A 25,370-nucleotide genomic window follows, 5' to 3' on the forward strand; every position below is an offset into this window, starting at 1 on the left:
TCTTAAGACGGAGATGTGACATCATGGTGACGTGCAAATTGAATGTCATCGAAGCCTGGTTACTTTTGAAAAATCGTATCTCATTCAAGTGTGATATTTTATTTTCTTCATAATGAAAGTGCTGTTCATAACGGTTAAAGAGGTTTAATATTTGTTAATTGTGTTGTATTGTATCTTTGTGTTGTTGGGTGTCCATGATTGTAGATACTCAAATTTTTCCTTACCAAAAAGTTAAATAACAGAAAAGAAGCGTGATTGTTTTACTTAATTTAAAACGATTCACTATCATTTACTGATTGTGTAGGCTGTAGTCCTGCTCACGTCTCATGAATTACTCTGTATATGTTATATATTACTTAACACTAAAATTCGCTACTCAATTTCTCCAAAATATCAAAAATGCACAACGTTAATATTCAAGTTTTCACTTCTGCCGGCACTCCCGAAGTGCAACCCGTTGTTTTTTTTTGTTGACTCGTAGAATAAGTATTGTATGCAACGCTGTATAAGTAGGTCAAAAAGTGCTCGTGGCGTGGCGTATTACTTAACCCACGCCACACACAAAATTCAATTTTTCCTCTTTGATAGTCAATTAAACACTGCACCCGGGCCATAAAAACTGGCATTAAATGATTGATGGAGTTGAACCAGCATTATGCGACATCTATAAGACTACTTTTCAGATCCAATTATCGTCGAACGCTGTCGTTACTTTCAAATACTTGATATTGACGTTTTAGCCTTAGTTATGTGGAAATATTGTCAGGGATGGCATATATAAAAGGGACAATTTGTACACGTATGCCGACAATTTCTGCACATGCGTACAGTTACTAAGATTACCTGAGTGAATTATCTAAAGATTACCTGGAGCCTCAACAGATTTAGACACGAAACGGCGAGACATTCATTTTCGTGCATGGTCTCTTCGCTGGTTGCGCCATTGCTATGCTCCACCACTAACTTGAGCAGCTTCTCTAGTAATCTGAAAATATAATTAACTATTAAATACGGTTAATTAAAAAAAAATATATATATAACAAAGGATGCCGTTGGCCGATTCTATAAATTATTAAACCGCTTTGTTTATGATGGCTCTACATAATAGCTTATTTTACTTACTCGAATGTACTGTCGGAAAGGTCGATGACGAAAGGCAGAGAAGCAGGAAGATCGCGAGCCGTCTCCTCGCTCCACACAAACATCTTGATGAGGCCCACGGTGACGCCTGAAGACAATAGGAAACTCAAGTTTTACCGACTATTTGACGAATCAAAGTAAGGCTTATGGTGCTTATGTATAATAACAATTTTGCTGCCTTGAATTCTTTATAATTTGACGCTTTACGCAGCGTCAACTGGAAACCAAGGCCTAAAAGACCTATCATACCAAAGTTTAACACAACGTAAGCGCAGTAACCCGTCTTGTATTTTCAACATATGTTTCTGACCAAAGGATATTTTGCAGTTTGGCTTTTAATGTTTTAGCGATGGTAACCATTAACTCTAAAGGGGGACGTCTTCTGCGTAGCTCACGAGTGCAATGCCCTGGCCTTTTACGTTATATACCCTGACTTACCATTCGTTCTAAAAAGTGACATCAAACTTGACTGGCTTCCATGAGAGCAGATAAGCTCTCCCGTGCGAGAAACGCCACGCCGCAAGATATGTGAGATATGTCCATCACTCTTTTCCGTTTTCTCTGACTTACCATAAGCTCTAAAAGATGACGTCAAAACGTTAACTTTGACCGGAGAACAGATAAACGCAACGTTAGCGAGCAATGCAAAGCCGCTAGACACATCAGTCACCCTTTTAAATTATCTCCGCCTTACCATTCGCTCTAAGTTACTTTGGTATTGACGAGAGCGCAATGGTGCATTCCACGGGCTGTCCCGTACGGACGCATTTTATTTCCTGCGTCGGCGTTTAAAGCAGGTGATTATTTTTCTGTGCATATTTTTGACCATTGGTCACAGAAAAGGGAACTATTCTACCTGCAAATCTTTAGTTAAAATCGCGTTTGTACGGGACAAAGGTAGACAATTTCATGGAATACACACCAACATATTTTAACATTATATTCCCCGACTCACCATTAGCTCTAAAAGGTGACGTGAGAACGTTAAGTTTGACCGGGGTCGAAGAGAACAGATGAGCTCGTTCGTGTGTGCCCCACGAGTACAGCTGCCCGTCGGCGAGCAGCGCCACGGCGCAAGATGCGCCCAGCGACACGTCGATCACGCGTTTGCCTGGAATAACACACATTATATTTATTTAATCTTTATTGCACAAAAGAAAACCTTATAGTACAAAAGGCGGACTTAATGCCATGAGGCATTCTCTACCAGTCAACCTTTAGGCAAAGCAGAGATTGTGGGTGGTGCTACTTTAAAAACAACAACCAAATATAATACAATAACATACCATACATATTACTTATAATATATACATAAATAACGACAAAACATATAGAGCTTAGCTTACACATACATTATGAATTATTTTTCATTCTGCTAGCAATGAGAGCACGTAAAGATTTTTTTAATGAAAACTTATTTTGAGCATTTTTGATTCCGTAGGGAAGTCCGTTCCAAAGACGGGTCGCCTGCTTTTATTTTATTATGATTATAAAAGGTATGATTTTGAACAATTGATACACGTCTTAATCATTGCAGAGAGGCAGATATACATATAGGGACCGTGCGCGTTGGAGGGTCTGCCATCTTGTGGCCTGAATCGGAACAATAAACATGTACATTTACACGTCACGTGTTGTCTTGTGCATAGTAGGTTCTGCCATCTTGTGGGCTACATCGGAACAATAAACATCACATTTACGCCTCGCGCCAAAAATCTGACGGCTCCTGTGCTGCCTCCTACAGTTCATGCACGCTCCCTATTATGTCACGATGCTGAGGCTTCTCTTGGTATGAAGGCAATCTACGTTTGAAAAAAGGATGATGTATACATGATTGAAAGCTAGCTATTAATTGTAAAGATACTTGTACCAATTTAACGGTCCACAAACGGAGACTATATTTGCCGCAAAACTAAGTGGCGAGTCAGGTCATAATGCCATCTCTTTCACTCTTGGTTAGTCTTACAAGGGTAAAGGAGATAGCATTCTGATCTCAGTCGTCAGTTAGTTTAGTTACTAAGAATAGGCACTCGGGCAGAGTCACATCGCCATGTGGTCAAGAAAATTACACACTAATTTCTTCACGTCAAGTGTTATAATGCCAACTTTCTTGAGTAATGTACCAATGCGCCAGGCGGTCATGGGCTAAGCTAATTGTTAAAAATAAAATATATAATTGCGTTACAAAATTACCCATGAGAGCTTCGACTGGTTTCGGAAAGTTGACATTATCAGCGTTGCCGTGGCCCAGACGGTAGCCTTCTCCTTTGCCCCATGTGTACAGAACACCTCTGAAACATGATAACATTTGTTAAAATAAACTGAAATTACACACAATATAATTTGTACGAGATATTACTCAAGTGAACGCAGCATAAAAATAATCCCGGCACACGAGAGGTTAAGGGTCGGTCGTACCTAACAGTCTGCTAACATCATTGTAGTTTATTAAAATTTCCTTGTACGAAACACTTTATCCCTTGAAGATAAATCGCCATAATTAACGTCGACCGTAAATCTGTGTACATGTAAATAATAATAAATAATAAATATTATAGGACATTTTTACACAAATTGACTAAGTCCCACAGTAAGCTCAATAAGGCTTGTGTTGAGGGTACTTAGACAACGATATATATAATATATAAATATTTATAAATACTTAAATACATAGAAAACACCCATGACTCAGGAACAAATATCCATGCTCATCACACAAATACATGCCCTTTACCAGGATTTGAACCCGGGACCATCAGCTTCGTAGGCAGGGTCACTACCCACTAGGCCAAACCGGTCGTCACATGTCAATCGCACCAAAACTGTTCTTAGGATAATGGGCATAAGTTAGTAGGAGAACGAACTGTTCAGTGAGCACGGCGCAGTAGTTGTCGCCGGTGTAGACGCGCACAATCTTGACGGCGGCCAGCGCGGCGACGGCGCACGGCTGCCCGCCGTCGGTCTCGCCGAACGTGTACACGGTGCCCTCCACGGTGCAGCACAGCGTGTAGCTCTCGCCCCAACCTGCGAAAAACCAACAGTCAGTATTCATTGTTTCGGGGAGAAATTCCGTTTTTAATTGGGTACTTGACACATGTCCAATATTATAACAAAATTTAGCTAAATAGGCGGGTCCACACAGAGCGAGCATACGAGCGAGGCAATTTCCTCACGCCCAGGCGAGGAAAACGCGCGCGCCGCGTCGGCCGAGGCACGTCTACACTGGCCGGTTTGTGCATGAGGAAATTGCCTCGCTCGTATGCTCGCTGTGTGGACCCGCCTAATGGATAGAAAATGAGCTATCCATTATAAAAAAGTGGAATATAAAAAGACATATTGAGATAACAAAAAATAAGTCTAATTTTTTTTACTTTCAAAAAGAAAATGGTACCATTCGATTCCTTACATTTGATTGAAAAATAAATTGTATGACAACTATATACATAAACGCAAAATTTCAGGGTCTAAATAGACATTTTCTTGATCTTTCGTACATTTTGAACAGACTAATATAATGTGACGTCACTTTACAATATCATTTTGTTAGAGGCGTTTCAATCGTCGACTGCGAGCGTCAGACTTTAACTCTCATTTCTGACCTTTGTGTTGCTCAAATGCCATGAGTCCTGAGGAAACATTTGATCCTTAGGGAAATCGAGTTCGATTGGCATTATTATTTTTTTTATTCTTTTTTTAACAAAATTTATTTACAAAAAACTTTCAAGTAGCCAATTACAAAATTCGTGTACGCTTGTGCTCGTGATACACTGCGTGATGTACCGCTTCAGAGGTCAGTTTATGATTTTCGGGGGCCCTTGCGGATACACTTCGACCCATAGGGATCTTTTGTGTAGTTGCCCCCTTAGGAAAGATCCGTCAGATACTCAAGAGCTTTTTTGACCATCTACATGTACCTGATGATGGAGCTTATGGGTAGCCTATTGAATTCCTTTGGTTCCAGATAGCCTGCTCCAAAGACCTTCATTCTTTATCTGGCGAGGACGTGACATTCACACATTAGGTGTGTTACTGTGTACTCCTCTTCGCCATACATTCGACAATCGGTGTTGTCGGAGTGTCCCATCCTGGCAAAACTAATGGCCCGTAAACACCCGTCTTATATTTTGGAGTAGTCTCCTGCTAAGTTTTCATAGCTTTTTGTTCCAACCAGAGTCTACTCCTTGTATAAAAAGCTTTGAGTGTTTTAGACCCTTAAGACTGTCCCATTGTTTTTGATGCCTGGTCTTTGATAGCCGTTATAATGCTTCCTTGTGAGAGCCCCACGAATGGTTCCGGACCTATATAGTTACTTACTGATCCGGCGCTGGCAAGTTCATTTGCATTTTTAATGCCTATGAATCCCTGGTTGTGACTTACCGAAGGCAATGTCGACGATGCGCTCCATGCTGTGCACGTGGAAGGTGACGGCCATCGGCGTGAGGCAGGCTTCCAACGTGCCGTGGCACAGGCGCCCGTGGCTCGCGCGGCCCCACGTATAGAGGGCGCCACGGGACGTTATCACAGCACTGTGGACAAATAAACAGACAAGTTCATTTTTGTATCTTTATTTACAAACATTCGTGGTATGTGCCCAAATGAACGCCCTATGCTCAAATAGAAACTTGAGTTATTCATCTGCACCTCAACCTATAGTGCTATACTTTAAATGACTATCTAACAAAATGTTAATATTAATTCTTTTGACAACTCAATAGAAAAGCGACCATAGATATACTAAATTTACCATACTTTAACCTCGTGAGACACAATCAATTGATTGAGCTGTGTGTACGACTAGTAACAAAGCGTTTCGGGGTTCTTGGCGTTCAAAGGGTTAGTAGGTTTGCTTTGCCTCTAACGCAGCAAATATTTTATATACGTATAAGTAGCAGTTTTAAGTTCTGTTTGTGTTAAAACCTAATCCAAGTTTTATTTGTACGTCACTAGCTCTTGTAACTGAATGTGGCTTGGGTTAGGTTCCGACCCGAAATCTAAAAACGCACGATTGTTGCAGACCTTTCCTATGGATTAAAAATAGATATTCGCTGCTGAAGTTTTCATCTGCTTGCGCCTGGTGAGCCGCGTAGCCTGCAGCAGCACTCGCTGCCAGAATTCATCGTTCGGCTCGACAAAGATTGGAATTCGGGAAAGTTAAGGCCAGTGACGATATTTTCTTAATTTAGACTCACATATTTTACTGTTATATTGTTTTACTGTAATAACCTAGTTTTCATTTACTATGGCTTTAATTAGCCGGCTACAAAAAGAGTACAAATTACAAATTGAAATAGGTAAGTTAGCATGGTGGGTGTTACGAGGGTAGAGTGACCTGGCGGTGGGCCCCGCCGCGGCGCGCACGACCTCGTGGTCGGCGAGCAGGTTGATCTGCGCGGGCACCTCGCGCGGCGCCACGTCGCCGTGCCCGAGCCGGCCGTCCTCGCCCGCGCCCCACGACCACACGCCGCCGTCCGCCGACACGCACAGGTAGTGCCGCCCGGCCGGGTGGCACGCCACCTGGACCATTATCTTGTTCTCGAACCCTGAAAGGATATATAAATCGATTAATGAAGCCCGACAAGGTTCTACCAATAAAGTAGAATCCACTTGGCCTCGCCATACCGCGAATTTCCAGTGGTACCCATTTATTTTACTGGAAAGGAGTACTTTTTGACAACAGACAGTGAAAGTTATCGAATGACATCGGTGTAAACAAAAACAAAAAATCGCAATATAAGCCAAAAAAAGTCCATAGAATGCAAGAAAAAATATTCTGAATTTAATCAAATATGCATGTACATCAAAAAAGGACGAAGGATTCCTTTGCGTTCCAATGAACAATGTTTTGAAATTGTTCGTAAACATGAACGGTACTGATATTTGACAGTCTTATATGACGTACGCACGTACGTTATTCTCATGTATAGGGTGACAGTTCAGTTTAGTATGAAAAAATTAGTTCCATTGAAAATCCGCAATATGGCACGTGATCATATATTACTGGTCAAGCTCTAAATTTTTTCTAGCGAAACTTAATTCCCGGCCAAGTAGAATCTTATCGGCTTTGACTTTACTTCATTAAGAATTCTCGGTTGCCGTAAAATGTGGGATTTTTGATACTGCTTCATCAAAGCAATGTTTAATAATAATTACAATATATTTATGTATTTAAAAGCACTGCTCATAAATGATCATATTACAATATTAAATTAACTTTAGTCCTAGCTACCTATAACAATACTTGCAATACCCTTTTCAGGGTACCATGTGTTTCTATAATTTAATTATAACAATTACGTACCATGGTTCGCAATAACCGATTTCCGATTTTCTGAACGTTGCAGTAGGTAAAGAAGATTTGATTGAGCACAATGATCACGTCACTGGCACAATCAACAGGATCGCTCACCTTGCACTAGATGCGGCATCATGGTGTCGTAGTACATGGCGTACACGTCGCCATCGCAAGTCAGCATCAGCGCCAGCTTCTCAGCGCACGCGACCTGCCTGAACCGCAGGCCGCTGAAGCACAGCGGCCCGTAGCCGACGGAGTACAGCTCTTGAGCTGACTCGGTGCACTGGAACAATAAACAAAATGTTCACAAAATAACAGTGAAAGAATCAATGTATCACTTTATGGCATACAATTGTGTTTAGTAGCAGCAAAGAGAATTTGAAATAGACGTGGATTGTCAAGAAAACTTTGTAGCCACAGTAAATTTACTGCAGTCTTTCGACACATAATTAAAACTTTTATTCTTCCACTATCCTTATTCTTTCACCAATTTTTATTTAAATATAAAGTGGCGCCATCTAATAGATCAAAAGCCAAAAATAGATATAACCTTCGGCCAATGCCCGGTAAGATGGCGCCATTTTTTGATATTTTTTCTACTCCCGTACTTTTATTTGTCATTTAAAGGGTCGTGCACACATCTTTAAAACCCTACCTTATAGTTTTCAAGGCAAGTCGTTAGTCTGTTCCCCAAAAACGCATTTTTGCATACACGCCGTATCTTTTTGGTACTTTTCGATACTTCGTGTAATGACCACTTAAAGAATATTGTATGAAATACATTGTTGCCAACCTTATTTTAAATGTCATCTATGACAGTTAACTGTACCATAGACAAGTGTTTTTAATTTCATTCATTCATTTTCCCGCCCATTTCCTACATTCTATGTTACTTCTTGAATGAGGTTATTGTGGTTGTCGAATAAAGGTCTTCGCACACTATACCAATTCCACACCAACTCAACTCACTTTTGGTTCACCTTAGTGGACGACGAGTGGACGACGCGTAGACCACCCGACAGTTCAAAATTTTAAACATTGTACTATAGGACACACAAGATAAGGCTTTAATTTCAATATTTAATTTTGAGTCGAGTGGCTGTTGAGTTGTAACAATGTGCTAAGACCTTAAAAACTTAACTTTTGTGTTAAATAACAGTATGTATTTCAAGTTAAAATGGATGAAGACGAAAACTTAGTGTCTACGCCTGAAGAAATATCAGTGATGGCCCAAGAAGTCACTAAACATTTTCTGCCTTCAAAATCTCGATAGATGAAATGATTTTTTTTTGTTAAATTTACAATTTTATTTCAAAGTAAGTTCTTGGTCGTAGTAAAAGTATTGTATGCAACGTTGTTTAACTGAGTCAAAAATTACTCGTGGCGTCTTTATTAACAATTTTCGGCTTCGCCACAAATTGTTACTCACGCCACTCGCCTTTTTTGACCTCTCTTCAACAACGGTTGCATGAAATACTATAACAAATCATTCCTATCATTAAGGTTAGGAACGAAATACTAAGGGTGGTCGAGCAGTACTTGTATCTTGGACATATTCTGTCATTTGATAAAACACACCAGCAGAAGGAGATCTCCAGGAGAAGCCAGGTTGAGCGGCATTTAATAAATACATCCTGAGACCTGCTAACATTCCACAATGCCTGAAAACTCGCCTCTTCAACCAATGTGTCCTGCCCACCATGACCTACGATGCCGAGACATGGACGCTCATCAAGGAGGCTGTGCATAAAATCTGTGTAGCACAGAGATCCATGGAGCGCGTCATGCCAGGTATCAAGTTTTAAGATCGAGTTAGAAATGTCAAGATCCGTCGCCGCACCAAGGTGCTAGACGTGGGTTGCGTCATTACCAAACTAAAATGGAGTTGGCAGAGTGATGGCAGGTGGACTAAAATGTTAACGGAATGGTGGCCGCTTTCGGATGAAAGAAGCCCCTGGTGCCCGTTGGCTCGTTGGGTGGGCCACATGCGGAAGATTGCGGGTCACTTCTGGATGAGAATAGCTAAGGACCGGGTGAAGTGGCGTACTGGAAGAGAGGCCTATGCTCAGCAGTGGGCGATAAAGCGCTGATATCATGAACAAATTTAACACATATCAGTGAAAGAATAAGCATCAAAGTCAAATGGAATTCAAATTTTTATTCATGTGTCGAAAGATGGCAGTTGATTTACTGTGGCTACACAATTTTCTTTGACAATCTACCTATATTTCAAATTATTTTCGGTAGAAGTGACTTAACTTATTTTTAGGAATGCTAGTCCCGATCTGCGATATCTAAATCATCATCATAATTCGCTTGCCCTAATCCCATTGATAAAGAATCGGCGCTGCATGTCTTTTTCTTCCATACCTCTCTCTCGCCCGTCATCTCATTAGTCACTGTCATGTCTAAATAAATACAACTTGATAAAACTTTTTTTACAAATATCTGCATTGCTTTCAGAGTGAGATTAAGAACACATTTATAAAACTCCACTGTCCGCATAGTGTAGTCTATACCACCGTCGACACCGTTAACCGATCGTTCTTAAACTTTATTTAAACGTCATAAAGTCTGCTGGATGCATGTATCCATGCGTGTTATCGGGTGTGCATTTTCGTGTACGACACTTCAATTCTTATTTTAGTTATCTTATGGTATAGATCGTATCATTCACGAGGACGCGTGCCTGGACTTGTAATGTCATGTTATTAAAGGTTAGATTTGACAAATCTGCGCGTCATCGTGGATGACACGAACTGACTATGCTTCTTTTTTTAGCATTAGAAATAACTTCGCAGAAGTAAGCTTGTGGTTCCAAATCGGTCACTTTTTGCGGCAAAATTTAGATGTAAATTATAAGGCTGCCCTGGCTTCCAAAAATCTCGGTGCTCAATAAAGCGAGGCGATACTTTACTCCGGGGCAAAAGCTGCTGCTATATAAATCGCAAGTCAGACCCCATATGGAGTATTGCTGTCACCTTTGGGCAGGAGCACCTGCATGCCAGCTTGGATCTTTCGACTCAGTAAAAAGGCACGCTGTACGAATCGTCGACGATCCCAAACTCACAAGCGGTATTCAACCTTTAAGTCTAAGGAGAGACTTTGTCTCCTTGTGCGTGTTCTACTGCTTGTACAATGGGCTGTGCTCTGAAGAATTGTTTGACATGATGCCATCGGCCGCTTTCTATCACCGCACCGCTCGCCGTCGGCCCCTAGAGTCTAAATGGTCGCGCACTGTGCGGTAAGAGGAATAACCTCCAGCAGACGCTCCGGCTGTGCTCCGGCAGCTCCCTGCCGAGGTTGTCCCGAGAGTAACTATACAGTATGGGGTTCTTCTAAAAAGGAGTGTACAGGTTTTTAAAGGGTCGGCAACGCGGATGTAATATTTCTGGTGTTGCGACGTGGTATTAAAAAAAAGTATTGATCACTGGTAGAGAATGCCTTTAGGCATTAAGTTCGCCATTTGTACTTTATTTGTTATATTGTGCAATAAAGTTTAAATAAATAATAAAATAAAATCATGCTACATTAACATAATGCATTATTATTAACAATTAAAGACCCTAATAATAACTACACGCTTACTTCTGAGGAGTTCTTTCTAATGCTAAAAAAAACGAAGTATACCTATGGAAACTTGTAATTAGCTTACCGTCTATTTCGCAACCTATTTTATTACTCTAGCTGTAAGTTTTTCTAACAAATAAAATAAAATAGTAAGGTTTTGATAATTTGATCAATAATAACTTACAGTAACGAATCCTTTGATTGGGGGTAATAGCGGTTCACCGAGCCTGTTCAGGTGGCACATGAGCGCTATGCCGGCCTGCCGCACCCCCATCAGACCATCTCCGTTGGGTATGTTCAGGTCCCTGTAATACAAGGAAAAGTCTAATAAAAAACGGTGCCTTTTTGTCTTTATTCTGTCCCATCAGCCGGGCGACAATACTGCACAGATTGTTTGAACAACTCTTGTACGGGTACCAAGGGCGTAGCCAGCCAGTGAACTAGGGGGGAGGGGGGAGGGGCAAGTTGATATCGCCGTACCCGATACAAGTTGATGGAAACTTACCTGAGGTACGTTACGGTAGGGTTGGCTTCGGAGTTCGGTTCGGATCTAACCATAGGGTTCGACGCAGCCACCTTCGCCATGCGCCTCAGGAAGGGCCCGAGAGGAGCTGTGCATTCTTCTGGGGTGGTGCTGAAATTATATTTTTTTTAGTTAAAATTAGGAGTATGGAGTGAAGTGAGACTGAAGTTACAGTTGAAGTGAATAGAAATGAGACTAAGATTAATGAGGGCTAACGATTCGCGTTTCATTTCGGCGCTAGTGTATTCAAATGCATTGTATTTTTGGGGATTACACGCTTTTTTTTATCGCGAATATTCAATCCTTATTCATAATTGTGGTAAATCTTTCTCCTATTTTTGATTATTCATAGTAAACATTAGATATAGTTTTTAAAAAGTTAGTGGTTTTAAAAAAGAGCCGACTAAAATATACGCTAAATTAAACAGGCTTGAAAAACGGCAAATTCAGAGGTTAAAATACTTTTGTGTATATTACTTTTTTTTAATAAACATAGAGCTCTTTTTCTGGACCACCATCTACAGTGGCAGCAACTGGTGAGCACAAAAACGGTAGCCCTCATTAACTTCCATCTGCAGGAAACATAATATGCATGTGACCATGTAAGCAAGCAGTCGAATTCTCAACTCGAGTACTTTAAAAAAACTTATGGTGTAGAAAAAAAACAGAGTCTGTTGCGGTGGCGACATATATGTGTACGAGTAACTAACTACATATACCGCGGGCACGGCTTCACACACGCAGAGACGTGCGCCGGCCGCACACCTCGCTACACTGGTGTACCTGTTGTCGGGCTGTCGCTTCTGCTGCGGCGGCAGCGTGACCAACACGTCGGCGGCCTTCAGCAGCGCCGGGAGCTCCGCGCGCCGCGCGCACAGCTCCACCCACACGCAGAGCGACGTACGCCAGTCACCGAGCGGCGCGTTGCAGCCCACCTCGCTATAAACATATACAAATTAACCGCTGTTAACGGTGGGTTTTCGATGATTACTATGTATTGACGGTACCCGCCTATTAAAACTGAGTATAAGAGCGCCACCTAGGGGCGACACGGCGTAAACGTTTGTTCGAAACATGCACCTGCATCGCCGCCGTAGCACCTTATTCATTATTTAGTATTTTAACCGACTTCAATTGCATAGAAGGTTTTGTATAGTGTTTTTAACCGACTTCAATTTTATAGAACGAGGTTTAGTATAGTGTTTTTAACGGACTTCAATTTCATAGAAGGAGGTTTTGTATTCGGTTGTGGCTATGTCATTGTGTTGTACTTCATCCCGGGGCTTGTTAGTTTTATGGACTACAACAACAATATTTTACGAGCCCGTGGCTCACTCATAGAAATGGCAACTTTAAACACTGTTAACTCGATTGATTCTCTGCAGCACTGAACTAATACACTGCTGGTTGTTAATACTTGGAATAGTATAACATATAATAAATCACTACTCACTTGGTAACCACCTGGTGTAGGAACTCGGCGGCGCTGCCAACCACCTCGGCCCATATTTTCTGCGAGCGCGGCACCTGCTGCGCGGAGTCCGCGCCCGCGCCCGCGAACAGCGCCGCGTCGGGCAGCGCCCGAACAGCTTCGAGCGCGTCGCGCAACAGCGCCGAACACACATCGGCGTCCTCGCCGCAACGCCACGCGCGCCGCACTAGGGAGAGAGCGAGACGGAGCGCGGCGCGCGCGCCGACTCGGGCTAGACCTAGCGCGCTGTGAGTTCATAAAAGTGTCAAATGAATAGTTTCTTGGTAGTCAAGTACAATTCGCATTGCATCTCGAAGATAGGGGGCCAGTTGCATAACGATTCACAACCAAATACAAACTAGCTTTCTAATGACAGGAATGGAAAGAGATACCTACCGCGCATAATATGGTTTAAGATACGTTATAAGGAATATCTACACTCATAATTATTAATTGTGATAAGAAACAAATCATAGATAATATTCACATTGACACATTGCAAATAGGTTGCCTAATAAAATTGCGTACGGACAGATAAAAACATTTTTTTGTTTGTTTGTTATTTAATCGTATGATGTATCAAATGAGAGCTTAAAATAATAAAATTTTACTGTAATAGGTTGCCTTATTAAAAAGTTGGTGTAGTCCAGTTGAGTAGATTTTATATAAAAATCACATCACAAACATGGACTGGACCAACTTTTTAATAAGGCGTCCCATTACAGTTAGATTATATGTAAAATAAGCTTTCATTTGAAATGTCATACGATGAAATAACAAACAAAAGAAGTTAAAAAAACTGCGTAATACTTGCAATGTATATCAATGTGAATATTACCTATCATTTATTTCTTATCACAAATAAATAACATATGAGTGTAACGTATCTTCTACTAATATGAGCTATAAATATGAAAAGCTAGATATAAGTCGGTGGTGGCTAAATATAAGGGGACGAACTAATTATGGCGTGGTATAGCAGATGGCGCTTTTGGCGCTAGTATATTTTGTAGGCACTTAGAACACATTGATAATAATGCCCACCCCATTGTTATGCAACAGGCCCCAGGTCGACTTTGATAGGCTCTCGCACGTCGTTTGCGGATGCTAAGTTTTTAAGTTTCCGTCGAATTGAATTAGTTGATGATGATGGGTCCAAATGCAGCCAGTGTTTTCATATTCGATGACCAGCAGGAATTTTCGGGATATTTTAATGGAGTTTAATCTGACACTTAAACGCCATTGTACTCTCATTTGAACTCTTAGAAGAGATAACCAAATGTTTACTTATAATCTACTAAATGAGTTACACAATAGTAATTTATTCCAGAAATGTTGTTATCCAACTTCTATCTAAAAATCTGGATACGACCTGACGGATTTGGATTACAAATCTTATTATTGCTAACACAAAAATACAAAATACCGACGTCACAATACCTCTTAAGGAAAATATCCAAAATTTGTCAGTGATATTTGAATCTACAGTGTAAGAAACAGAGTTCATTATGATTTGTTTGAAAATTGAACGGAACAAAACAAATGCAACTCTGTTCCTATTGAGAATGATTTAAATTACATCGAACTTAATTATCCGTAGCAAGCTCGATTCTCCATAAAAACGTAGTAACGCTGTCATTTTAAAACCACTCGCGTGATTGCTCTGAAACTTTGTACTTACAATAGTATAAGCTATATCTATGCCTATAATTAGTTTGTGTAGCTTCGGATACCACAGTAAAAAGAGTTCAGCTAATTTAAGTGTTTCATGCAAAGCTTGTTTTTGCTCTATTTCGTTTGTTTTATAAGCTGGAGCTTACCGTGAGGTAGGATCGTGGGCATTAGGAGGATACCGTCTGAATATTATTTATGCCATGATGATCTACGGTTTCTCAATCGTCCTTCATTATGGAGTTCCGTTGATAAGTTAGGACTTCATAATCAGTTCCATTTTACCTTAAGCACTAATTAAGTACAAACTTAACAGCTGACACCGTCCTCGTCGGTTAAAACTTGAGGCTTGAGCTTACTGAAGGATTCCGTAGACGATACGCAGACACTGATTAAATACTTTAATACTTACACAGATTATCTTGCGATTGTTTTTCATACAGTTAGTTCAAATAAATGCATAACTTGATCAACTCTAGCTTTTAACTAAGTTTTACTAATTGGCGCAGATGGAGGGGGTACGCTAAATTTATTTCGCACCGAAAAGTCAAGAAAGGGCCTGTATGATTCTGAGCAGATTCAGTTTATTTCGAAGTTATTTCGGTTGATTCACTAACAAACCCTTCGCTATTATCCTTATTGTTGTTTTTGTCAATTCACTACCCTATATCATTTTTCCCCAAATATGTCAAATAAGATGAAGAAGAATTTTGCAAAAAAATAAATCATATTTTTAACAATACCACTGATGACCCATTTCGATTGGAAAGTCAACCTTACTCACGTCCATTTAAGATTGAAATTCGCATATCAGCTGAACTAGCTACTTCAAAGAGAAATACCTCTCAGAATCGGCATCTTGCTCTTCGTGATCGTCACTGGTATTAATGTCATACGTTTGATTCACCAGGCCGACTGTCCTGTCGTCGGCAGCGGAAGTCTTTTTGTCTAACTTGATACCGTTTGTTCTTCCACTAAAATAGTACTCTCTGAAAACATGGAACTATTAATGGATACAGTGTTGGTTGCCTCGTCGAGCGGCGCGTTCGGCGGGGCGTGCAGCGTAGCGTCAAGTTTCTTAAAGATCTGTGCAGCTTGTGCTGAGCCCGGTTAATAGCTCCTCTATACGGTGGCCTAGCGCTGAACCAGCGAGATGGCCATGCGATGGTTGAAACGTAACTACACGATATAATTCTGAAATGGGTCACGTGTAGATGCATACTACCTTTGATGATAAACCGACACTGGCTATCCCATCGCCATTCCGCCGCGCCATAAGCCATCCGACACCACTGCACTCTCCACACGCTGGCCCATCTTAGTAGGCCAGCATGATGGCCCATCGTATAGAGAAGCCATAACATTGACGCCGCGCCGCACGCCTCTCTGATCGCCCCGCTCGAGCATCCACTCAATTTGCACACTTAAAAGCCAAAACACCTTAGAAACGGCTCCAACTTTCTCTGGTAAACACGCGCGTTAAACTGTTTTAATGTATAGGATTTTGTGACAGATATCATATATATCGTTGTGTGCCTTGAACATATTTGAAAGCTGGCATATAATTACATACGTTACTACTGGCGAGTGCACGCGCGTATCTACGCAGGGAGCCGGCACCGTGCTGCTTACATGTTCGTACTGGTCTTGACAATACACAAAAAAAAGCCAATTCTTGTTAATAATCCGTCAACCACAGTGAAAACAGACACACACATAACTTTATACAGCAGTCTCATAATATGTGATATGTCTGACGTGATTGACGTGATGGCATTATTGTTCCTTTTGCAGACGTATCGTGTATTTCTTGGAAATGATATTTGAACGAAAACCGATAACTAATTGCTGTATATGTCACTGTATGTTTTATTAATGAATGAAATGAATGAAAAGGATAATAAGTTAGGTTAGCACATCAAAATATTAAATCATTGCAGTTAATTTCGATTTACACATAATTCTTACTTATTTTCCTTGCCCCCACCTGTCATATTATGCCAGAGTAATGATGCCGAATAAATCAGGAATCGAACCTGATATCGCCTGCTAAAGCAACCAGGGACAGACCCAATTATACTTGCGAAATAAATTGAGGAAACCGTTGTTACTTACCGTACAAGGTGGCAGTTAAACTTAATCTTACAAGGGAATTCGGAAATCAAAACTCGATATTAACTCTCTAAATAAGCTGGGAATCGAACCCAAATGCCAGGATTCGAACGTGATAAATCGTACTAGGCAAACGAGGGATTGAAATCATACTTATTTATCTAATAACTAGGAATCGATACCAATTTAGCTTCTCAAGTTAGCTAGTCGGGATTCGAACCCAACAAATCGATAGTGCTTGCCACACAAGCTGGTCTTTAATACCAATGTAGTTTGCCTGCGAACCAAACACGATATAATTTATGGAGATTACTAGCCGGGATTCGAACCCGACAAATCGATAGTACCTGCCAAATGAACTAGGAATGTTTACCAATTTAGCTTGCCAAGTTAGCTAGGAAGCAAACACGATACAACTTATAAAACTAGTCAGGATTCGAACCCGACGGATCGATAGTACTTGCCACACAAGCTGGTCTTTCATACCAATATAGTTTGCCCGGGAACCAAACACGATATAATTTATGGAGATTACTTGCCGGGATTTGAACCCGACAAATCGATAGTGACTGCCAAATAAACTAGGAATCCATACCAATTTAGCTTGCAAAGTTACCTAGGAAGTAAACACAATATACGTAGTAAAACTAGCCAGGATTCGAACCCGACAAACCGATAGTAGTTGCCACACAAGCTGGTCTTTAATACCAATGTAGTTTGCCCGCGAACCAAACACGATATAATTTATGGAGATTACTAGCCGGGATTCAAACCCGACAAATCGATAGTACCTGCCAAATAAACTAGGAATCCATACCAATTTAGCTTGCCAAGTTAGCTAAGAAGCAACACGATATAACTTGTAAAACTAGTCAGAATTCGAACCCGACAAATCCATAGTACTTGCCACACAAGCTGGTCTTTAATACCAATGTAGTTTGCCCGATATAATTTATGGAGATTACTAGCCGGGATTTGAACCCGACAAATTGATAGTACCTGCCAAATAAACTAGGAATCGATACCAATTTAGCTTCTCAAGTTAGCTAGGAAGCAAACTCGATATAACTTGTAAAACTAGTCAGGATTCGAACCCGACAAATCGATAGTACTTGCCACACAAGCTGGTCTTTAATACCAATGTAGTTTGCCCGCGAACCAAACACGATATAATTTATGGAGATTACTAGCCGGGATTCGAACCCGACAAATCGATAGTACCTGCCAAATAAACTAGGAATCCATACCAATTTAGCTTGCCAAGTTAGCTAGGAAGCAAATACAATATACCTCGTAAAACTAGTCAGGATTCGAACCCGACAAAGCGATAGTGCTTGCCAAACATAATAAGAATTGCTACAAATCTAGCTTGCCACCTAAGTTAGTAATTGAACACGGTATAACTTGTAAAACTAGTCAGGATTCGAACCCGACAAAGCGATAGTACTTACCAAACATACTAAGATTCGCTACAAATCTAGCTTACCACCTAAGTTAGTAATTGAACACGGTATAACTTGTAAAACTAGGCAAGATTTGAACCCGATAAATCGATAGTATGTGCCAAATAAGCTAGGATTCGCTACAAATCTAGCTTGCCAAATAAGTTAGGAATCAAACACGATGTAATTTGTAAAACTAGTCAGGATTCAAACCCGACAAATCGATAGTATTTGCCAATAAACTAAAACTCAATCAATCATCAACCAATCTAGATTTCAAAATAAGCTGAGAATAAACGATGATATAAATTTTTTTTAAATTAGTCGGGATTCGAACCCGACAAATCAATAGTCCTTGTAAACCAATCTTGGTAAACAAGTAAACCAGAATTCGAAAACAATATATAACCTGGAAAATTTACCAGGAATCGAACCCGAAAAATCGATAGCATTCTAGAAATTAATACCAATCGAGTTAGCTAGCCAAGTTAGCCCGGAATCGAGCACTATAGGTACTTAAAAATAAAACTCAATAGTCAGAAATCGAACCTACAATACTTAATAATCTAGCTTGCCAAATAAGCCGAGAATCGACAACGATGTAACATATAAAGTTAGCTGGGATTCGAACCCAACCAATTGATGGTACATTCAAAATATGCCGCAACAAACTCCGTAAAATGTATAGTACTTGCCAAACATGCCGCAATCTAGCTTGCCATATATGCCGACTATCGACAACGGTATATCGTAGAAAGTTAGCTAGGATTTGAACCTAACCAACTGATGCCACTAACCAAACCTGCCGGCTATCAAATTCCGTCAAATGTATAGTACTTGCCAAACATGCCGCATCTTGCCAAATAAGCCGAGAATCGACAACGATATAATATGGAAAGTTAGCTGGGTTTTGAACCGAACCAATTTATAGAACTTTTCTAAACATGCCGGCTATCAAACTCCATATCGAAGCCTAATATCGGATTCGTTTTTACTTGTTAACAAACCCAAGAACCCAGCCTAAAGTCACTTAATAAAGTTATTAAACAAATGCCAATTGCCAAGTTAGCTGGTATTCAAACCCAAAATTGGCAGATTCAAGCTGAAATGTCAATGTAATTATGTTATTTCATTTAGTAACATAAATACCTACATCATAATATGTATATAGTTTCTCAGAAGAATGACTGTGACATATATTTGACAGATGGACGGATGGACAGATGGGCGGACTAACGGATGGACAGTAGGACTTTTTATAACTAACTTACTTATTGGGTTTTTCAGCCTTATAGCTTCGATCACTACGAAACATAGGGACTTTTAACTGACAGAAAGGTGACCCTGGTGAGTTCTTAGTGATTCACCTAAAACGCAAGAGCCATATAAATAGAGGCCTAGTTCAGTTGATGCTTGAAAAACTAAATATGAAGACCAGAAAATTTTACCAGTTGTCACCAAAAACTGAGCAAAACACTTAAGTAGAAGGAACGCCAAAATTATACAAAACATATTGTACGAATAAACAAGAGTATACTTAAAAAAATCAAAACTTAAGACTAACTTAAGTCTAGTCAAAAAGACACCCTAGCTACCGCGTTAGCTAGCGCTAGCCGCGTTGCCACGTTGAATGGCGATGGATAACCTTTGCACCAGGTACGAACCCGCCCGGGCGTCAGACTCCCTTTCCCTCATTCGACGTCCCACTTCCCTAACGAAGGCTCCGACCCCCAGCACCCAATCGTCTCGAACGCAAGGGGAACAAAGAAGTAGACACAAAAGTGCCACAATATACACTGATACAATCACAAAATGTGACAACGTGCTAATACATTTTTATGTCAGTACAGTACATTTCTAGAAAGTTGCGAAGATACTTTTTAAAAATACTAATGATATTTTTGAAGTGCCGACAATCGAAAAACCTAAACTTTATATGTTTCATGTTTTTAACTACAAAACTATGTAATGACTTACAAACTACATCTGTGATATAAATTTCATTTATATAGCTACATCATATAATTCATATTTGTACATAGTTTCTAATTAGAATGACTGTTATTCGATAGATGGACAGACGGACTTTAAAAAATTCTAAGGGTTGGAACCCGTTATTTTGGTAACGGAACACTAAAAATGGAAAATGTAGTCCATTTATTCCTTAGTGAACAAACTTTCCATGAACGTACCGGTATAATATTTTCATGCTAATGTTATACTACTATCCTAAACCATTTGACCGTAATTTGCTACATTAACAAAATACATCACGCACAAGCCTAAATTATTAGCAAAAGCTAACAAATATGAACCTCACTTGAAAGGCTGACGGTTAACAAAACAACTAAACATACAAAGCCTGTGGGGCCTTACCAGTATCAATCAAAGAACAAACTAGTATACGTAGCGCTAGTACAGAACTGGTAAAAAAAAAATTCTATGGAGCAGGTCGTCCAATTCGGCCAATCCTCCAAGTCCATACGAAGACCAAAAAAGGTTTGCATACAAAAAAGCCTTGACAGATTTTAAAATGTGTGTTGTGAAGTCGTTAAAATCTGAATTACTTTTATGACACAAAAAAAAACCAAGGGGCAGTTCGTCCAAGTCGGCCAATCCTCAAAGTCCATACGAATTCCAAAAAAGGTTTCACGTTAAAAAACTGGGCAAGTGCGAGTCGGACTCGCGCACGAAGGGTTCTGTACCATTATTTATAAAAACGGCAAAAAAAATTGTTATAGCGGCAACAGAAATACATCATCTGTGAAAATTTCAACTGTCTAGCTATCACGGTTCATGAGATACAGCCTGGTGACAGACGGACGGACAGACGGACAGCGAAGCCTCAGTAATAGGGTCCCGTTTGACCCTTTGGGTACGGAACCCTAAAAAAATCTACTTTTTCCTTGTCAAAACACGATACCGAATATGCCTTTAACGGATCCCCACTATTTTTGTTACAGCCTATATAATGTTATTATCTAAATTTGTTTTATACATTATTTTTAAGTCCACCATTATATCTAATATTATTATAACTTTTCCATAGTCTGTAACAAAAAAAAATGTATAATAAACTAGCTGTTCTCCAACTATCTCAGTAACAAATGTAATCTATGTAAATCAGTTCAGCGGTTTAAACTTCAAAATGTAACAGACAGACGGACAGAATTGAGAAACACAATGAGAAACCCACATAAAGTCGTAAAATCCTATAATTAGCTAATCATACTTGATTGTAAACCATGCCAAATAATGTAAAAACTATCTCCCTTAGTCATAAAACCTAGTGACCTCTTAGATACCTCTGTTAAATGTTATGTCTAACAATCAGAAATGTCAAAATGACGGATAGGGACAAACGATTTTCAACTGTCTATTACATTTGAAAAACGTTTAGGAATAATATATGTTTAATAATTGCACCCAACTAAAATACTACTTTCTTCTATTTTATGTAATTTATTTGTATTCATAATCTACGTGATTATTATATTTATCATGTATAAGAAATGAAGGAAGGCCTTCGAGTACTTCAACTGAAATTTAACTTCATCTTGGTTCTTAAGAAATTAACATCTGTATAACGTGACTTGTATGTTTAGGTACTTGTCAAACTTTTCGGTACTTACAGTACTTTGCATATGACATGTACTTATATGATTTTTTTGAGTATTAGTAGTTAAATATGTACACCTATTTTAACGCAAGTTTGTACCTCACTCCGTGTATGTGTTTCTGTTTATATGTAAAATGTACACTGATTACTTTAAAAATAATATTGTATAATTCGTGTTCATTATGAGTGTTTCGTGTTCATAAGCAGCCACTAAAAGGCTTTTATTTTATATTTTGGTAAAAATTCGCATAGCCGATCGTATCGCCTGGCACTACGCAAAACTCATTACTTTGTTTGGCAGCCACCAAACAAAGCAAAGGTTCTGCGGTCTTAGAGTCACTAACACTGTACGAACACTGGCGCAACCTGCACTGTGAGTTGTTGACACCGTTAGGACACCGTAGTGTTGCGCTACTCTTGCGAATAACACAACATTAGGTTACCCCCACAGCGCAGTATGCAGCTTAGAGTCAATAGCACTGCACTATACGCAACCCGCAGCTGTAAGTTGTTGGCACCGTGAGGATACATAGTGTCGCATTGATCACGGGAAAAATACAACGCTAGGTTACTCCTACAGCGCGGTGCGTAGTCACACGCGGCACTAGCACTTCGCAAAACCCAGTACTTTGATTGGCAGACACCAACCAAAGCACTGGATGCGTTATAGTCCTTCGCACTGCACAACACTTAACGCAACTACACTGTGGGTTGTTGACACCGTTAGGATACTGTAATGTTATGCCATTATGAAGAATAACACAACATTAAGTTACTCCCACAGTCCAGTGCGTGATCTTAGAGTCTCTAGCACTGCACTTCTTAAAACTAGCACAATGGGCGCCACCTGTACTGTGAGTTGTTGACACCGTTAGGACACCGTAGTGTTGTGCTATTCTTAAGAATATCACAACACTAGATTACCCCCACAGCACAGCGCGTAATCTTTGAGTCCATAGCACTGCACTTCTTAAAACTAGATCTCTTCATTATAACTTCGCATGGCAATAGCAATCCGCCCTGGGTTGTTGGCACCGTTAGGTTAGCTCCCAAAGCGCATTAAGCACTGCGTGAAATATTTCGCACAGCAATATAGTTTTGTTGACGATTATAGTAGGTATGTGTTGTTTTATATTTTCTCAGTGTCTTAATTAAGTATTTACTAACCCCCTTATTCATAAACGTCTACTAAAGTTACGATGCCGCTAATAATCGTTTGTCCCTTTCCATCATACCGATACGTCGGAAAGGGACAAACGATTATTAGCGGCATCGTAACTTTAGTAGATGTTTATGAATAAGGGGGTAAATGTTTAGTGTCACATATCTATGAAATTAGGTAACCTATATTTTACTTCGTGTAATTGTTAGCATTTACTTGCACTGTGTGTGTGTGTGTGTGTGTGTGTGTGTGTGTGTTTAATAATTTCAGTCGATCTTTATTACCTAAGATCGATCGTGTTTTATTTTTATACTACTTTATCTTACTTTAAGTATACTTACTCATATATTTTATTTTTTTAAATGAATATATCACCGAGTCAATTTACCAAAACGTATAACTGAGTATAAAGACACGTATACAACAATCAAATATAGAATTATGTCCAATCAATTTGTATACCCCATTCTAGGCATGGTTCAGAATCAAGTTATAACTTTTCGTATACATGACATGGTTTATACTTTTTATCACCTACGCCGAATTCCACAGACGATTATATTCACAACTATATTATCTTATACATATGTCACAGGTAGCCGCTTACAAAACTATAAACAGACTACAGATTTTTGTAGGACCTCACCTCTTCCTGAAAATAATTTACCTATGTTGTGTTTTCCGAGCCACAACGACATATAGTCATACGACGTAACGGTGAAAAACATGACATAAACATACCCACATATTTACTTACATAGACGGCTAAAACTACAAGCAAAGAGAATTTAGTATAGAGGCGCATTGTCAAAGTAAATTTTGTAGTCAACTAAATTTACTGCCATATTTCGACACAGGACTAAAACTCTTAGAATGACTTATGGCTATTTCATTGGTATGTGTTCTTTCACTGATATGTGTGACATATCAAACGGTATCGCCATCTACTCGAGTTTAGGTCAAAGGTACATCGCCATAAATTCGAGCATACATTTTTCGAGGCATTTTTTCCTTAGACTTCATTTATTAATCTTATACTAGTTAGAAATATCTTTGCTTCAAAGGTTGGGGAATATGCAAGTTATCCCAAACATCTTAATTTACGATGAGAACGATTTTAACAACATCTAATACATACGTTAAAATCTGTTTAACTTGAGATCAAATGCAGTATACATACATGACATACTCAAGATCTATTTCTCTTATAATTTAGTTATATGGCTTATATGTACTAAAACTACGGTATTACGTATCCAGTAACTACAATCAAGTTGGTATTGGAAAGGGAGAACACTCTAGACTCTAACCATAAATTGCGATTAAAAAAAATGTAGTTACTAGCCGTCACCTTTATTTCCTAGGCAATAAAGTTCCTTGAAAAATATCAAGCGAGTGGTAAAAGAAAAATAGAAGACCCATATTGTTATGAACCATTTCCCAAACACTAATCTAGTACCCCATCCCATATCCCTTACTCCAACGCAGCGGGATTGGTTTGAAAAAAAAATAACATCCCTATTTTAAAGTAGGCATACTTATAGTTCGTAACTCTAGGATACCTCCTGAACAAAATTATTTTACATCTGTGGCATCAAATATTTTTAGATTAAAAAGATTATTAATTTATTTATTTATAGGGATATTCTTACACAAATTGACAAAGCTTGTGTTGTGGGTACTTAGACGATATATATAATATACAAATCAATATCCATGACTCAGGAACAAACATCTATGCTCATCATACAAATAAATGCCCTTACCGGGATTCGAACCCAGGACCATTGGCTTCATAGGCAGAGTCACTACCCACTAGGCCAGACCGGTCGTCAAATTACTCAGCCAAGCTGCAGACGGTCAGACAGACAGATATGGTGAAATCACAAGGCTTCCTATGGTGCTTTAAAAACAATATAGTGGCATATATCCTTTCCTAGAGACATAGGTAAGTTTAGGACTCTAAAATTTAATTAAGAACTACCATAATAAAGCTCAGTCAATAAAACCTATTGCTTATGGTTATAAGTCACTAGAAAAAGTATTAAATTTATGTATTAACTATTCACTGCTCAGTGATACTCATAAAAATCCGCTCATTCACCACCACCATCAGCACTTAACTACTAAAACAGAATAAATAATAGTACTAGCGTACAGAAATGGCACTTCCTACAAAACCGAACTTTGACAGCGATTCAGGGACAACTCGTGCTGCCTCTTTCTAATGTATGGCACTATCCCTTTCGGCTATTTAGGGTTGTCAAAATACAAGTTATCTGTGGTTGTGCAGGCAAAGGGATGTCAAGTTATGCCAACCCTACTTGTTCGGAGCAATGCTGAGCCGAATGAAGCCGAGAATGCCCGA

The 25,370-nt window shown here is 39.5% G+C and overlaps 1 protein-coding gene across 1 annotated transcript in view; it reads right to left on the reverse strand.

Moving 5' to 3' along the window:
• Positions 1-25,370, reverse strand: part of LOC133524232 (probable E3 ubiquitin-protein ligase HERC2) — a 115,857-nt gene that overhangs the window by 85,044 nt on the left and 5,443 nt on the right. The window contains exons 4-16 of the mRNA XM_061860135.1: positions 15,510-15,656; positions 12,979-13,242; positions 12,309-12,464; positions 11,508-11,636; positions 11,187-11,307; positions 7,547-7,715; positions 6,470-6,680; positions 5,518-5,666; positions 4,005-4,164; positions 3,334-3,431; positions 2,096-2,251; positions 1,123-1,228; positions 868-985 (exon numbers count right to left, since the gene is read on the reverse strand). Coding sequence (XP_061716119.1) covers positions 868-985; positions 1,123-1,228; positions 2,096-2,251; positions 3,334-3,431; positions 4,005-4,164; positions 5,518-5,666; positions 6,470-6,680; positions 7,547-7,715; positions 11,187-11,307; positions 11,508-11,636; positions 12,309-12,464; positions 12,979-13,242; positions 15,510-15,656 — 1,984 coding nt within the window. The remainder of the gene's footprint in view (positions 1-867; positions 986-1,122; positions 1,229-2,095; positions 2,252-3,333; positions 3,432-4,004; positions 4,165-5,517; positions 5,667-6,469; positions 6,681-7,546; positions 7,716-11,186; positions 11,308-11,507; positions 11,637-12,308; positions 12,465-12,978; positions 13,243-15,509; positions 15,657-25,370) is intronic.

The sequence above is a fragment of the Cydia pomonella genome, chromosome 1 (assembly GCF_033807575.1).
Source record: "Cydia pomonella isolate Wapato2018A chromosome 1, ilCydPomo1, whole genome shotgun sequence".
NCBI classification, from domain to species: domain Eukaryota; kingdom Metazoa; phylum Arthropoda; class Insecta; order Lepidoptera; family Tortricidae; genus Cydia; species Cydia pomonella.